Source organism: Crocodylus siamensis, chromosome 1 (genome assembly GCF_052110815.1).
Source record: "Crocodylus siamensis isolate JL-2025a chromosome 1, ASM5211081v1, whole genome shotgun sequence".
NCBI classification, from domain to species: domain Eukaryota; kingdom Metazoa; phylum Chordata; order Crocodylia; family Crocodylidae; genus Crocodylus; species Crocodylus siamensis.
In genome coordinates, this window is record NC_143395.1 from 273,256,820 (window position 1) to 273,272,008 (window position 15,189).

Sequence of the window (15,189 nt, forward strand, 5' to 3'; positions counted from 1 at the left end):
AAGGTGACTTGCAAAGGAGAAAAGCGGTTTGTAGTTGTTTTGTTTCCTTATCATGTATAAGGTAGGAATGGGAGCTTTTCATGGCTTTTTTCCCCTGCCAATGTGTATAGATTTATATAGCCCTATTTCTGTCAACTATAATTGAATGACATATAGTGAAACCTAGGCTATGTTTTCGGTATCAAAAAGGTGTAAGACTGTTTAAATTTTTTTTGTGATGAAAAAGGTTTGTTTTGGATTTCTGTTGGATCTACTCCATACTTAGACAGTATGTTAGAAGAGCTTTCAGGCTTTATATGTCCTTCCTCTGCTATAAAGTTAAATAAAAGTCATTGTTTACCTGGCATTTAACTTAGGATTCATCATCTTCTTTCCCAGACCTAAGGAAGGGCATTTTGTGCCCTAAAACCTAATATTTCTTCCAGCAATGTAGTTGGGCCAATTAAAGTTGTTACCAAACAAACTTGGTTCTTATATTCTCTGGATCACGGTGGCTACAGCAAAATCTATAACTGTACTGAAACTTCTTTTTAGTTTTGCTTTTTGTTAGTTTTATTCAGGCAAAAAGCCTGGCTAAGCCATTGGGTCAAAAACTTACTGAGATTCACCATTCCATCTGTTTAATACAAAATGTGTTAAAGCTTTTAATCTACACTTGAAACCAACCCTAAGCCTCCAACAAATCAAAGGCTTTTCTAGGACATCTGCATTAAAGGAATTCCACTGTTTTGGTGACCTGTGTTTCTGTAAGGTACATGCCCTGAGCTAGCAAAGTGTGCCAACATCAGAGGCATCAATGTGAGCTCAGTGATACTAGCACAAATTTCACTAAAATCAATAGTGCCTAAGGCAAAAACCAAATAGAAAAGAAATTGTATAGGTAAGTTTTTTTCATACTTGCTTTATGTGTTATAAAGAGACAAAACAGGATGTGAACCCCGTTTTAATGTTGTTGATGTGCATTCACAGGTCTAAAAATTTTGAGCCAAATACTGTTTTTTGTCCAGTATTGTTCGAAACAATATATTCTAACCGGATTTAATGATAATTTGGAAAACCATAAGATTTTTTTCTATCTGATGTGCATGAAGGGAGAATATTTTTAAGCAAATGTGCAATCAGATGCTGTAGTTTTTAGTCTTGTAATTTTGCTTTTTAAAAGTTAGTCATTGAAAGTGCAGATAAAAAACTCTTCCTCTTCCTTTTCTTTACTATCATCGATATCTCCATTTCCCTGTTTTGTTTTTTCTGTCTTCCTTTCCTCTCATTTGCTGTCAGGAAAATCTGCCTTTGAGGGGACAGTTCTGTACAGAGGGGCACCGGCAAAGATTGACAGCTACAGACGCTATAACAGTGAGTGTATTAAAAAATCAACAGGCAATTTTAAGGAGAAAGTCTTGATCCTCTGTACATGTTTGATCTTACTACGCTTGTAAAGTGTGCCACCATTATCCACTTATGGCTACTCTGCGTGCGTATATGTCTGTGAGCAAAAGTCCCTCTTTTTTGCTGCTGATCAGTTGCATAACCTTAGTGTAATGAGAATGTATTTTCATTCTCTCTGTGCATGTGTGTGCGTGTGTATGTCTACACAATGTATGTAAGTGCAAAAGCTGTGAATTACTTGGGATTTAAGTCTTGGGTATGAAGAGGAATGCCAAGCCTTGGTTTCATGATTTCAGTCATCCAAGTTGTTCAGGTTATTGGATCAGCTACCCTCTGAATTACTTTCTTGCTTTTGTTTAAAAACAAAATGCACGCAATTGATGTTAAACAAAAAATAAACTTTTTTTTCTTAAAGTATAAAGGCATCAGGAAAAGGAAGCCATGCTTTCATTGAAGGTGAGGTACATTACATCTGTGTATACTCCTCTCCTCTCATCCTGCACCTGATGGGAATTACTGAGGGCATTATGTCTCCACCACCCAATGGGGAGGGAGATGAAAGACATGATGTGTGTTTTCTAAGGAGCAGTCTAGTTCTTTGATGTTGAGGTTAGTTTCCATTATCTTTTGCGTTCTGGAAGCATGGAATATGCACCTCCTTCCACATACTTTCCTGATCCTCCTCCTCTTTTTTCTCTCCCACTGTGGCTGTAGCTCTTGGAAAAAGAAAAGAAAAAATGAAGGAGAAAGTCAGAGACAAATATTAGCAGAGAAGAGTAGGAAAGAAAGACTAGGAAAGAAAGACAGAGAATTCCTCTGTTTCTCACCTTGCTCTCTCATCCAGATCTCTAACAGCCAGAGATCCAGCCTCACTGCTGCAACCCCCTCAGTTTACCTTTCATCACTCTATAAAGTAACAAATCAGAGATGCATAATCTCTGATTCAATTAGCCTGTATGATGTACCTCTGCCTTGCCAACTGCCTCTCTTTTATCACTTTGTCACTTTAGAGGATCAAGTGCCAGGTGACCAATCCTGTCCTTGCCAGGCCCAAGGCGTTCTGCATTCTTCTCTCCTATCAGCTCTCTGCATTGATAACAATGCTGCTTAGTCTTCGTTTTTCCCCATGCCTTACTCTTCCCCCTCCCTCTTCTCCACCAGGGTTTTGGGGAAGAGGATGCCCTGGTCTCCTGGAACCTTTGATCCAAGTGTTACTGTTGAGGAAGTAATCCTGTTCCCTGCTGCCATGGGTTTACTTTTCAGAGACTGGCTGATCTTTCTGGATCAGTGCAGCTGTTGGCATTCTTCTCCCACAAGAGGGTGCTGTCCTGTCAGCAGCTGGATCATGGGTTGTTTGCTTAGACTTTAGAGGGAGTCTGTGTATCCTGGGAATCCTCCTTTCTGCTTAGGGTTTCAAGCAGTGTCTCAGTCCACTCGGTCTTTGGGCACACTGTCTTACCCACCTGCCTGTCATCATTTGGTTTTAGACAGATCTAATAGTCACTATATACATTTAAAATGCACACAGTATCTCTGGGACATTGTGTTTGATAAAGCCAAATTTACAGCCAGATCTACAACCTTTTTAAAACTGGCTGTTCGCAGTTTGACACTGAAATGCTGAGAGAGGTGCCACATGGTGCATATAAAGAGGCCATTTTTTGGGAGGTTTTAGACAAGGTAAGAATATGATTTCCATTGCTTTCAGAGATACTGTCTTCTAACCTGGCTCCCACAAAGAGGTCTTCATTTTTCTTCCTGCTATTTCTGTCAGCAGTTCATCTCACCAGTAAGACCTTTCCTTCCATAGTAACTTTTGCTTTCTTCATTCAAGAGCAGTCCTATTAAGGCTTTGAGGGCACTTAAGTTAGAAAAGTATGCTTTGGTTCCTCACTTGCTCTTCAAAGCTTAGGAGTTTCAAAGCTTAGGAGACATGACTAAGTAGAATGGTCTTCAGTTAAGAAAGTCTTTTTTTATCTGAAGTCATGTCAACTCAAAATGAAGACATTGAGTTATTTTTCTTCTTTTAATGCTGCCTTATCTGAAAAGTGGACAGTTTGTTGACAGCTTCCTGAGTTTAAACCCAATAAGTTAGTTCACAGTTTTATATTAAGTCATTGCTCTTTTTTAACGGTGTCTTGATCCCCTACTTTTTCATCAGATGTAACTAATTGCAAGTAAGTTTAGGAGTTTTAAATATATATTCAAGGTTTTATGAACGGTAAAGCAGCTGTTTTGAAAATTTCAGTAAAGGAAAGAACAACACTAAAATAACCTTCTTGTGGTGGATTATAATTTGTTTTCTGATAGCTTATGGTTAGGCTAAATAACCTGGTCAGTGCTAAGTGCTATTTAACTTGGGGAATAGAGGTTGCCTGAGCACCAAGGACTGAAGTACCCATCACTGAAAGTTATGAGACTTGTCTCCTCACAATTAACACAGCAATGTCCTTATCTTCTGGCATTATGCTGCGCCTATCAGGTGTGCCAAGTTCACAGTGTAGTAGCCCTAGCTCCTTTGGTGTGGTACCTGCTAATCTTCTGTCAACTAACTTCCGCTTCTGGGTATGATGGGTGAAGGAGGACATATGATTAAGGGAAATTACCAATAATTTTATTTATCACAGTTCCTTTCTTCTACCATCATCTGTCCCTCCTGTGCCCCCTTAGAGAATGGTCCACAGTATTTTATTAATTCCTCTTTCTTTTCCTTCCCCATTTCTTTTCCTTTGAAAATGCTATAGCAGAAGAAAATGGATGGGTTAGTATATGTATGATGCCTTGATTCATAGGTATTTTGCCTTCTTTGTAGCTGGTGGAGTAATAATTCTGTCAGTAATAGCAGCTGTTGGGTGTGATAAGAGAAGACAGTGCTGTTACAAACAGAATTATTGGTAAATTTTGTTTTAAAGATATTCTGTAATACTTACCATTTACTATTCGGAGTTCAAGGAAATCAAAATAAGATTCATGTTCCTATTTATAATATGGATACTTCTGAAGTGGCTTGTGATAGGAGCATCGTTAGTGCATACAGTTTTAAAAAACTCAGTTCATAAGAAGGTTTAAGTTTTGCAGCTCCAACTTCTGTTAACTTGTCCACAGTATTTACTTACTAAGGAGACTGTATAACTAACACAGAGATGCCACAATGCAAGGCAACATTTTTTGGGAGGACAGTGCTAAAAATGCATGAGGGACAGTTTTTCTGATTGAAAATTAGCGTACTGAGAACTGCTGCCTGGAAAACAAATGTACAGATGGAGGAAGCAAAATAATATGGTGAAGGGAGGAAAAATGCAGTTAATCCTTCCAAATATTCAGACACTTACTATCAGAAAATGATTTATTAGACTCCTAATAGAAATTTTTTCCATGGATACCAGGAAAGGAATATTATCATCTGTGGTTATTGTCAGTCCTTTTGTGTAAAATAAGCAATGTTTTCCTGCATTCACTCAGAATAAGAGCGATGACAACTACTGAGAAATTGAGAAGGCAGCAGGTAGAAACATCCTAAAACCAGTTTGAAATGAAGTGTTATAACAGTTTTCTTATGATTTATGTGGAAATGGGGGAAAAGGTCACCAGCTTCCATCTTGATGGCTCTGCATTCATGCTAAAGAGGGTTCTGTGTGTGCTCATACTGCATTGCTAATGCACGCTGCTTTGTGGTGCAGGAGACCACTCCCCTTTCCCTTGCATGATTTCCTGCACAGGCATAAAGAACTTGGGGCTGTTTGTCACAAAGCAAGAATCATTGTGCTATGGAAAATGAACATGCTGAATGGAAATGACAAAATGTTTGGACTATAAAATTACATCTCCTCAAGGAAAATATCTGGGAATAATAAACAAATGAATGAGTAATGCAGAGGTTAGTCTGAATTTCCAACTTGCGTGTATTGTATATTGCAGGAGAGTGGTTATTAATTACTGATATTGTTCTGATTATAATTTATGTGATTTATTTTTTCAAAATATGTATTCATGAGTCCGATAACACTTCTCTGAACTAATACTTAAAAACACTTGAGCTGTTCTTTTCCTTTCTAATGTCATGAAGGGTATAGTAGGTATAATATGAAGGAGCAATAGGGCATTCGTGGAAAACAGATCCAGAAATTCTGTGTGTGTGGGTGCATGCATCTTCTTTTCTTGGACCTCTGTCCGTCACTCCCTGAGATAAGGGTAGAAGTTCTCACTACAGTGATCTTTCATCTCCCTGTCATGCAAGCTTATCTGCCAGGAATCCAAATTCTGTACCATGGACTGGTAATAGAGCGTAAGACTACATTTCCCTTCTCCCTCCTTTCTTAAAAAGGAAAACACACAAAACAAACTCCATTTATAATGCCTTCCTCTTGTCCTATTAAAAACTACTGAGGGCATTCCCTCGCCTACCAACCAAATAAAGAGAATCTCTGTGCTATTTCAGGTGTGTGCCTCTGAACAGCTGACCTTTATACCATTCAGTAGGCCTGGTGTGGTAAGTGCTTAGTGGGTGCCTCAGGGGGGACCTTCCTTAGCAGGTACTCTCCCACAGTGCCATTTGAGGAATTTGCCCAGAACCACACTGTATCTAAAGAGAGAAACAACACAGAAGAAAGACTAAATATGAAATCTCTAAATAGCTTAATAAGATAGAATTGTCTTTAAAGCATCGATTTAAGGTGTTTTCCTTCTTTCCCCCTTTTTTGCTATCTTTCTACATTTAGAAACACTTATTTTCTCCTATTTTGAATGGAGATGGAACAAAAAAAACTGTGGTCAAATTAGCAACTTTCATTTACAGTACCTGTTATCGTGCCTGGATAACTTCATCTTCCAGTATCTTGGAAAGATGCCGGCACACCTCTGGGAACATTGCTTGTTAGTGAATTAAGTCTAATGATCTCATCTCTTTCTGATATATATTTATGCTAATAACCAAACCCACCACTTTTTGACACAATTGAAAGTATTTTCTCCAGAGACACCTTGAATGTGAAAAATGAGTGCTATACACCAGATTTTGAAAAGCCATGAGGAGGCTCTAGCCACATGAGGAAGAAATTGATGCAAGCTGCCTCTTATAAATTGAGATCAAACTCTTATTTTCTCATTATAACGCAATTAGGATGAAAATGGAACAGTAGGAGTAATAAAAGTGTTGTGGACATGTTTATGCTATTTCACATTGCATCACTGGTCCCATATCTGGTTGTGAACAGATATCTAGCATGCGAAAATCAGTTTGAGGGATTTTAATTTCTTGCAGTTGGCGTGCTCTTGGCTTTGACAGGTTGATATAACAGCCTGTGTAACGTGCAGCTTTGAGCTCTGAACATTTGGTGCTGCAGATGAGTTGGGAGAAATTGATCTGGGTAAACTAACAAGGTTGTTATGCTCATAAAGCCCAAAAGGAGAACACTTGAACACATTTTAGATGCCATACAGTAACAGAGTGATCTGCTTTGAGGCAGTATGGAGGTCTGAAAACATGTTTCACACTTGAGTAGTTTGGACTGGCATGACAGCAGTCAGGTTAGTGAGATCAAAGTTTGTGCTGCATCTGTAGCTTGTGAACCATTTAAATGCATTTTGTCTTCCCATGCTCTTGGAAACTTGCTATAAAAATGAAAAGTGACTAGTATAGCTTTTATTCTACGTTGCACTCAAAAATACTTGATATTCTGCCATAGACTATAAGCATGTGCATGCTTGTGAATTTGATCAGCGCTTAAGGAAATTACATTTTGCTACAAGGTGTTATAAAGGGAATGCCTTTTTCTTCTTCTTGTACAGAGTTCACAGATCTTTTTCAAATACTTCAGCCTGCTTGCAGCTGGGGTGCAGAACCAGACCCATCAGTCACTAGCAACAGGGGAATATTCTGCCTTGCAAAGAGCCCTCCAGCATTTAATGTTCCCAAAGCAGCTAGCAGCTAAGCCGGACTTTCCTGCTGCAGAGGTTTTCTTGGGGAAACTCTCAAACCTTATTTCAATTTCTTAGATTAATAATACGGCTCAGTAATGGCTCTGTCTAATTCCTGGCTACATTCCTGGATTTTATTTGCTTTTGAGGGAGACTGCCCCCCCCATCTTTGTTATCTTTCTGAGGTGATTACAATGGTTGGTGCCCCTTTGAGGCTTCAGGGACAGAGCTAGGCTGAGGAAAAAATGGAGGTTAAAGGAAAGGCTTGTGTCTCTGGCAACCCTATTATTGAGTGTCTCATAAGAGGGCATCCCTGAGCAGAAAGATTACCTTATTCCTGGTCTTGAGCTGGGAAGCAGCCAAACAGGCCAGCTCCACTGGGCAAAACATGCATCCCTGGCTAATAGTAGACCTTGGCCTCCATGTCTCATCCAGTAGGAAGGGACATGGGCAGGATTAAAATAGGGCAGGCTCTTAGCCAAGCAAACTATCTTGTGCCATCTCCAGGTGGGGAATGAAGCCAGAAAGACCACATGTTCCATGGAAGATGTCACATAAGCTCTCTCACCCCCCACACTGAGCTCTGACACCCCTTCCCCTTCCAGTTATCCCTGGATCACATGTGGAGGACACTGGATACCTCATGAATTCTGCCAGTATTTCAGGGTGGATCAACTTTCAATCCAAGACAAATAAAAAACATTGAACCATCACCTGACCCTAAGTTATGGACAGCAAATTAAAATGTTAGCAAGGCATCTATTACCACAAAGCAACTGACCTGCAGTAATTGTTTGTATGCCTGCTCTCACCCTGTGGTAAGTGGGTCACCTTAGTCCTGTTGCCCAGGGTAATGGCAGGCACATGATACATCAAGCACATGTTATCATACATCAGCTTCATTGCAGTGAGCCCTCCCGTTAAGTGTCAAATCTGTTTGTCCATATAATAAGTGTCTAAGTGCAGTCTCATGCCATGCTGCTTAAGTCTCTGAAAACTTAATTTTGTAATGGACTTTCTACTTCATCTTAGCCTTACGACTAAGCTACAAAAAGTGGCAAGGAAAAGGAGGACTTGTTTAGTATTAATGGCTTTTCAGAGATTCAAATAGTGTGGAATGGGGATTGTACTCGGTGCCTAATCTGGCACTGAGTACTTCTATGCCATGTCACAAAGATTGTTAACTTGAGTGCACAGTGATATGATATGGTCCTTCATAATTTACAGATTTCATTGGTCCTTGGGGTTGAGATGCACAGATGAAATGGTTCCCACCTAGCTAAGTAATACAGTAAACATGCTTTCTTGGAAGTTTTAAGCTGTTCAGAGTCATTAGTAAAGTTGATTTGCAATCCTGGTTCCTGTCAGACTCTGTAGAAAGGAATATACATATACCAATCGGAAGCCATCCTTGAAATGCAAATGGAGAAAATAGTTTTTTTTCAAGTGGTAGACTGATTAAGTACAGAAGAAATAGTTGTCATCTCCTGCCTCTGTAGGTCTTCCAACCAGCCTACTGTGGTCTGAGCCCACTCACTGGTACCAGGCTATCAGTTCAGGGGCTAAAAGGGCTACTTAAAACTTTACTGAAATAAGGTCACCAGCAAAGGAGGAGTGCAATCATTTTAGAAACAACTCTGTTCCAGAAACTCACAAAAAGGCCATAACATGAGCAAAACCATCCATCATCTCTGAGCCAGAGCACTGCTTGCTTCCTGTCTTACGGTATAGCCTCAGAAAATTGGTGACAAGCAGAGTAGGGCCTTGTCTGAAACAGCTAGATAAATTCTACTTCTTCCCGGTATTTGCAACTTACTATCCTCGGACAATTGTTAGGATTTGCAGATGGATAGTTCTGAATTCTAACTCTTTTCTCTTCATAGCTGTAATTCATATTATATTATATATTATATGTGCTCCCAAGAGGAGCTCTCCAAGATCCTGGATAAACAGCTCCTTGGTACCAGGGAAGTCAGTCATGGGCCTGGACTGAAGATGAATGCTATTAGGTATAGAAGGTCTTGTCACAGAAGACTGCTAGCAGAAGAGGAAGATGATCATGATAATCATAATGGTAAACAAGTGATAGAACAGAAACTTACATTTGAAACCCAGTAGGAAGTCTGATCCTCTAAACAAGCAGGGATTCAATTATCTTTTGTGGACCTCCATTTCTTGCCTAATGTGGTCCTTTGACAGAAATCTAGTTCCAGTTGCATGCCAACTGGTGAATGCAGTTTAAGAAGTCAAATGAAAGACAGAGAAGGTTTCCTGGATCATTTCAGAGTAAGAGTACCATATAGAGAGAAGACAACATTTACTACATGGAATCAATAAATGGATTGAGGTCTCCAACCCTTGCTTCTCCTACAGGTAGCAGACCTGTTCTGGTCATGGCAGTATGTGCGAGACTGGGTTTTCTTAATGAATGGGGTAAACAATAAAAAAGTGCCCCAGAAACTAATTTCTCTTGTCTCTTGGGTTAACTCGTATAGCTACAAATACCTTATTCCTTGTAAGAAGATTGGCTTGCTAGTAATTGATATTTTGCATCTGGAAATAATAAGTGTCCTGCAACTTCTCTGTGGGCCAGACCTAGGATATAAGATGGTGAAAGGCATCTTGGAAAGCTCGTATGTCTTCCCACCTTTTCCCCTGATCCCCAGTTGGTATAAAAGCTGGAAATAAAAGAATGGCCACAGTACCGTTTTATGCTTTTCTGACTGAAGACTTGTGATCTTCAAGATCATAATGATCAGATTCACCCAAAGAACCTTGTCTGTCTATGATCTTCGAGAGTAATTCACATTGGATGTCCCTCACGATCATCAAGCACTACTGTGGAAGCTCATTCTGCTCCTTATAGCACTCTTCACATTGAACACGTCCTGAGGACCAGACATTATACCTCTTGCCCATTGCAATGGGCCTCCTAATGGCTCATATCCCCAGTTGGATTTTTCACTTGGAATGCAAAGCTTTCTTTAATGAGCCCAGCATCGTACTTTGAATTCAGACAGTCCTCACAAGAATTATTCACGACTTTTATCCTTCAGTTAAGTAGCTTATTCCTAAGAATATTAAGACTCTTAGAACTTTGAGTGATATCATCTCTCTTATCACAGTTTGTTGGAATGCCATTAGCTCTCCAAATTTTCCATGTTGACCATCCAGTCCTAGTCAATGCAGTTTTTTTCTTTTAGCAAAAGTCTTCTCCATCCCTTAGTGTCCAAATGAAGATGGAGAAAAGCTTTTATATATTAGTCCGAATTGTTTTGGAAGTCTGCATTTAAAGGATGATTTTATTTCATGCCTTTGGAGGTATGCTGCTATTAAAATCTCAGTGTGGCAGATCTATGGACCTAGGAATGAAAAAGAAATAAGAAAATCTCTTGTGTACTAACCAAAAATTGTATCTTCTTTGAGTTGTAAGGTACATAGATCTGCTTCCCTGGATCTTTCTGAATAGTTTAAAAAAAAAAAAAAAAAAGATAACCAAGGATTTGGGTTTGCTATTATTCCATAGAATTTGCTATACTCTGTAGTAGCAGAAATGTGCTGTTTTTTGTCAAAGTATATTCAGCTCAAGTTGTAATGGCTTTGGAAGTTATTTTTCTCAGAGGGAACTCCATGAGGTGAGGCACTGTCCATGGCAGATAGGTCTGGTTCTGCAAACAGGCTGAAGTCTCTTTGCATCAGATCAGTGGATCTTATCACTCAAAGAAAAGAAATTATCATATGAGTACAGATGGATGCTCCTAGTCAGTGAGAGGGGTAAAACAAATCAGAATGTCAGTTTAATTTATTACTAGTAGGGGAGGGTATGCATGGGTGCTTTTCTTATAAGGCTGTCTAAGCTGCAGAGAGATTTAATTATTTCAGTAGGGATAATATTATGCAACTTATTTGACTGAAAATGTGTTTAAATGGCTTTTAGCTTTACATTTCCCCTTTAGGTAATGTAGCTTTGGAGACTAATTGAATAATTGGCTTGACATGAGTCATACGGTTTTAAGGTATGGCATGTCTCATCTGACCATTCACAAGTGTTAGGGGCCCTTGATACAATAGCTGACCTAGAACTGAATTTAACTCCTTCATTTCTTGAGTCATTAGCGACATGTAGCAGGTGCACGTGCACACCCTGAGATCAGCCGTGCACCCTCTAGAAGCCAGAAGTGGAGCCGGAAGTGCACTGCTGGTTTCAGCGCTGGCTCGGCTCTCGGCTGCTGGGGGACCCCTCCCCCTGGTTGGCAATCTGGTGCCCCCCAGACTTGGGAGGCACCAGTTGCCCATGTCTTGAGTGATTTTTGTTTAGAAAGAAAAGAGTTTTTTAATTCGGGAGATAAATTTTGATACTGGGCAGTATGTATTGGTGTGGGATGGTGTAAATTGTAGCTAGTAGAGCTGTATGAGGAAGGCTTAAAATATAACAGAAAATTACAAGCCCAAACCCTAGAATGAAGCCTCTGTTGCTCTGTGATACTTTCTTTTAGGAAGGGGTGCTGTTTATCCACTGTGCTCTATTTTCAAATTACCATAAAGAGCTGTACCTAAGGTTTCTTTTTCCTCCTTCCCCCGGCAGGCTTAAAAGATGCAACAGGCTCTGAGAGTGATGGTGGTGACTCAAGCAGCACAAAATCAGAAGGCGCCAATGGAGCTGCACCAATCCAACCCAAAAAGGTCAAGGGGGTTGGCTTTGGAGATATCTTCAAAGACAAACCTATAAAGCTACGGCCAAGGTCAATAGAAGTAGAAAATGACTTTCTACCTGTAGAAAAGGTGCGTATTGTAATTTGATTCTATCCTTGTTTTTGGAGTCCTTTGGATTAACGTGACTTCCATCCCTGAGTAAATTCTGACAACCGCTAGAATTCAGAGCTTTGCAGTTGCGTTCCTGGTCTTTGCTTTGGTTGAATTTATTTTTTTGTCTTCTGCTATGCCAAATGCAGGCAAATGGATTCATGGGGAGTTGATCTTAGCTTACCTTAATTGCCTGGATGAAGGGTGTTCTGTTGAAGGATTTATTCTGTTGCTCACACATCCTCCACTGTTAGTTCTGGGAGCAATCCTTTAGCCTCCATTTCAGATCTCTGGTTAACAGCTCTGTAGTATAAATAATATTTAGCTTTTATAATAATTAATATATACAATCACTGTATCTTCATGTTGGCAAAAAGGATGCTTCAAAAAATACTCACAGAATTTAACTTTAAATCAGTGCTAAGATTGTTAAATCAAAAAATGTCTTTGCAAATTACCTATCTGCTAAATAAAAGTGTAGAGGCAACCCACGAAGGGGAGAATGTTTTATTCCTTTTGTTTCTACATGGTACGTGAAGAAGCTCTTGACTAGCATTTGGGAAAAAGCTTCCTTTTTTAAAGATTTATCCTTTCAGAGAGTTTCCCTGTTTTACTAGTCTCCAAGGAAAAGCAGAGAAACTACAAGAAAAGACTCAATACTTCTAATAAGAGAGGGGAGGGGAAGTAGCTGTGAGAAGGGGAAAATAAGACCTTTAGGATTTTCTTCTATGGAAACTATTGATGTGAGCTTCCTGAGGATGTGGAGAAAGAGTGTTACTGTCACCAAAACTTTTAACTTTTTTTCTCTGTTAATATCATTGTGATGGTTTCTAGCATCTTGTTTCATTAGGCATCTGAATTTAGTAAAGCAGTTAATGTCAGTGGTTGGGCTTAAATTAGGCATGCATACTGTTAAGGACAAGAGCTGTGAACAAGGAAATGTATATTTTAAAAAATGCATTCTGTTTGTATGTATGCTGAGGAAATCTAGTATATAGCACAGACCTGTAATCTGATAAAATAGATGCACGTTACCTATTTGCCTGAGAGCAGTATTTATGATCCTCCACTTAATCCAGGAGGTGCACAGCCCCACCAGAGGAAATGCCCTGTTGGTCCTGGTCCTGGCCACAGGCAACGACCTGGTGAGTGGCCTCCAGGTCCTTGACCACCTGGGTGATAGCGATCATTGCTTGCTGGAATTCACCATCCAGGGCAGGGTGTCAAGGGCCTGCAGCAAGGCGGTAGCCCTAGCCTTCAAGAGGGCCAACTTCAACGAATTGAGATTAGTGGGAGAGGCACTGGGGTTCTCAAGAGCAGGGGAAACTCAGTGCCCAAGATGACTGGTCGTTCCTTAAGGAGACGATACTTAGGGTCCAGGGGTGGCCATCCCAACAAGAAGCAAGGGGGGGCAGGAATGCCTGAAAGCCCCCCTGGCTCACTAAGGGTGTCCAGGAATGCCTTATTGCCAAAAAGGCGGCGTAGACCTGGTAGAAGTGGGGTGCTATCTCCAAAGAGGAGTATATCTCCTCTGCTCAGGTCTGTAGGGGATGCTGTCAGGAAAGCTAAGGCGGACATAGAGCTGGCGTCCAAGATGAAAGATAATAAAAGGTCCTTTTTCAAATATATAGGGAGGATGAAGAAAGCACCGGGAAATGTGGGGCCCCTGCAAGATTCTGTGGGCAATCTGGTGGTTGCGCCAGAGGAGAGACCTCTTTAGCAAATTCTTCACCTCCGTTTTCTTGTGCAGGGACTGGGACTTCCCCACCGTGATGCAAGGCGGACTCAAGGGGAACTCCTCCAGACCTCAGGTTGGGGAGGACCGGGTTAGAGAGCTTCTGGAGGGGCTGGACATGTTCAAATCAGCGGGTCCAGATGCTCTTTACCCCAGGGTGCTGAGGGAGCTCGCAGGGGTTATTGCTGGGCCCTTGGCATGGCTTTCCGAGTGCTCGTGGTGCTCGGGCCAGGTGCCAGATGATTGGAAGATAGCCAACGCGGTCCCCATCTTTAAAAAAGGGAGGAGGGAGGACCCAGGCAACTATATGTCCATCAGTCTTACCTCAATCCTAGGGAAACTCTTTGAGAAGATCATCAAGGAGCACATCTGCAATGGGCCGGCTTCAGGGATGATGCTCAAGGACAACCAGCATGGTTTCATTAGGGGCAGGTCATGTCAGACCAACCTGATTGCCTTTTATGATTAGGTCACAAAAGCATTGGATGCAGGTGTTCCCGTGGATGTAGTCTTTCTGGACTTCAGCAAGGCCTTTGACACCATTGCCCACCCCATCCTCATTAAAAAAACTAGGCGACTGTGGCATTGATGCCTACACAATCAGATGGATTGCAGATTGGCTGAAGGGTCATACTCAGAGGGTGGTGGTGGACAGGTTATATTTGACCTGGGGAGAGGTGGGCAGCGGAGTCCCCCAGGGCTCGGTCCTTGGGCCCGCGCTGTTCAATTTCCTTTTCAGCGATTTGGACAACGGAGTGAAAAGCAACCTGTTTAAATTTGCTGATTTTTACCAAAATTTGGGGTGAGGTGACCACACTAGTAGGGAGGGAAAGACTGCAGCAAGACCTGGATAGGTTACAGGGGTGGGCTAGCAAAAACAGGATGTGCTTCAATACTGACAAGTGCAGGGTGCTGCACTTGGGCAGTAGGAACCAGCAGCACACTTATAAGATGGAAAACTCCCTTCTTGAGAGCATGGATGGAGAAAGGGATCTTGGAGTCATTATTAACTCCAAGATGAACATGGGCCAACAATGCGAGGTCATGGTTGGCAGGGCTAACCGGACCTTGTCGTGCATCCACAGATGCATCTCTAACAGGGGCAAGGAGGTGATCCTCCCCCTCTCTGCAACACTGGTTAGGCCACAGCTGGAGTACTGTGTCCAGTTCTGTGCGCCCCACTTCAGGAGGGATGTGGACAACATTGAGAGGGTCCAGAGGAGGGCCACCTGCATGTTCTGGGGACAGCAGGGCAGATCCTACAATGAGAGGCTGCGGGACCTGAACCTGTTCAGCCTTCACAAGAGAAGGCTGAGGGGGGACCCGGTGACCATCTATAAACTCACTGG

General features: G+C 41.3%; 1 protein-coding gene across 3 annotated transcripts in view; it reads left to right on the top strand.

The window, feature by feature from the left end:
- SH3KBP1 (SH3 domain containing kinase binding protein 1) overlaps nucleotides 1-15,189 on the top strand; it is a 361,555-nt gene that overhangs the window by 203,604 nt on the left and 142,762 nt on the right. For 2 of the 3 annotated variants that reach the window (XM_090062582.1, XM_090062591.1), the window contains exon 6: nucleotides 11,888-12,084. In XM_090062582.1, coding sequence (XP_089918708.1) covers nucleotides 11,888-12,084 — 197 coding nt within the window. Of the gene's footprint in view, nucleotides 1-1,278; nucleotides 1,354-11,887; nucleotides 12,085-15,189 lie in introns of all 3 variants that reach the window. The other variant, XM_090062600.1, reaches the window with a different exon arrangement.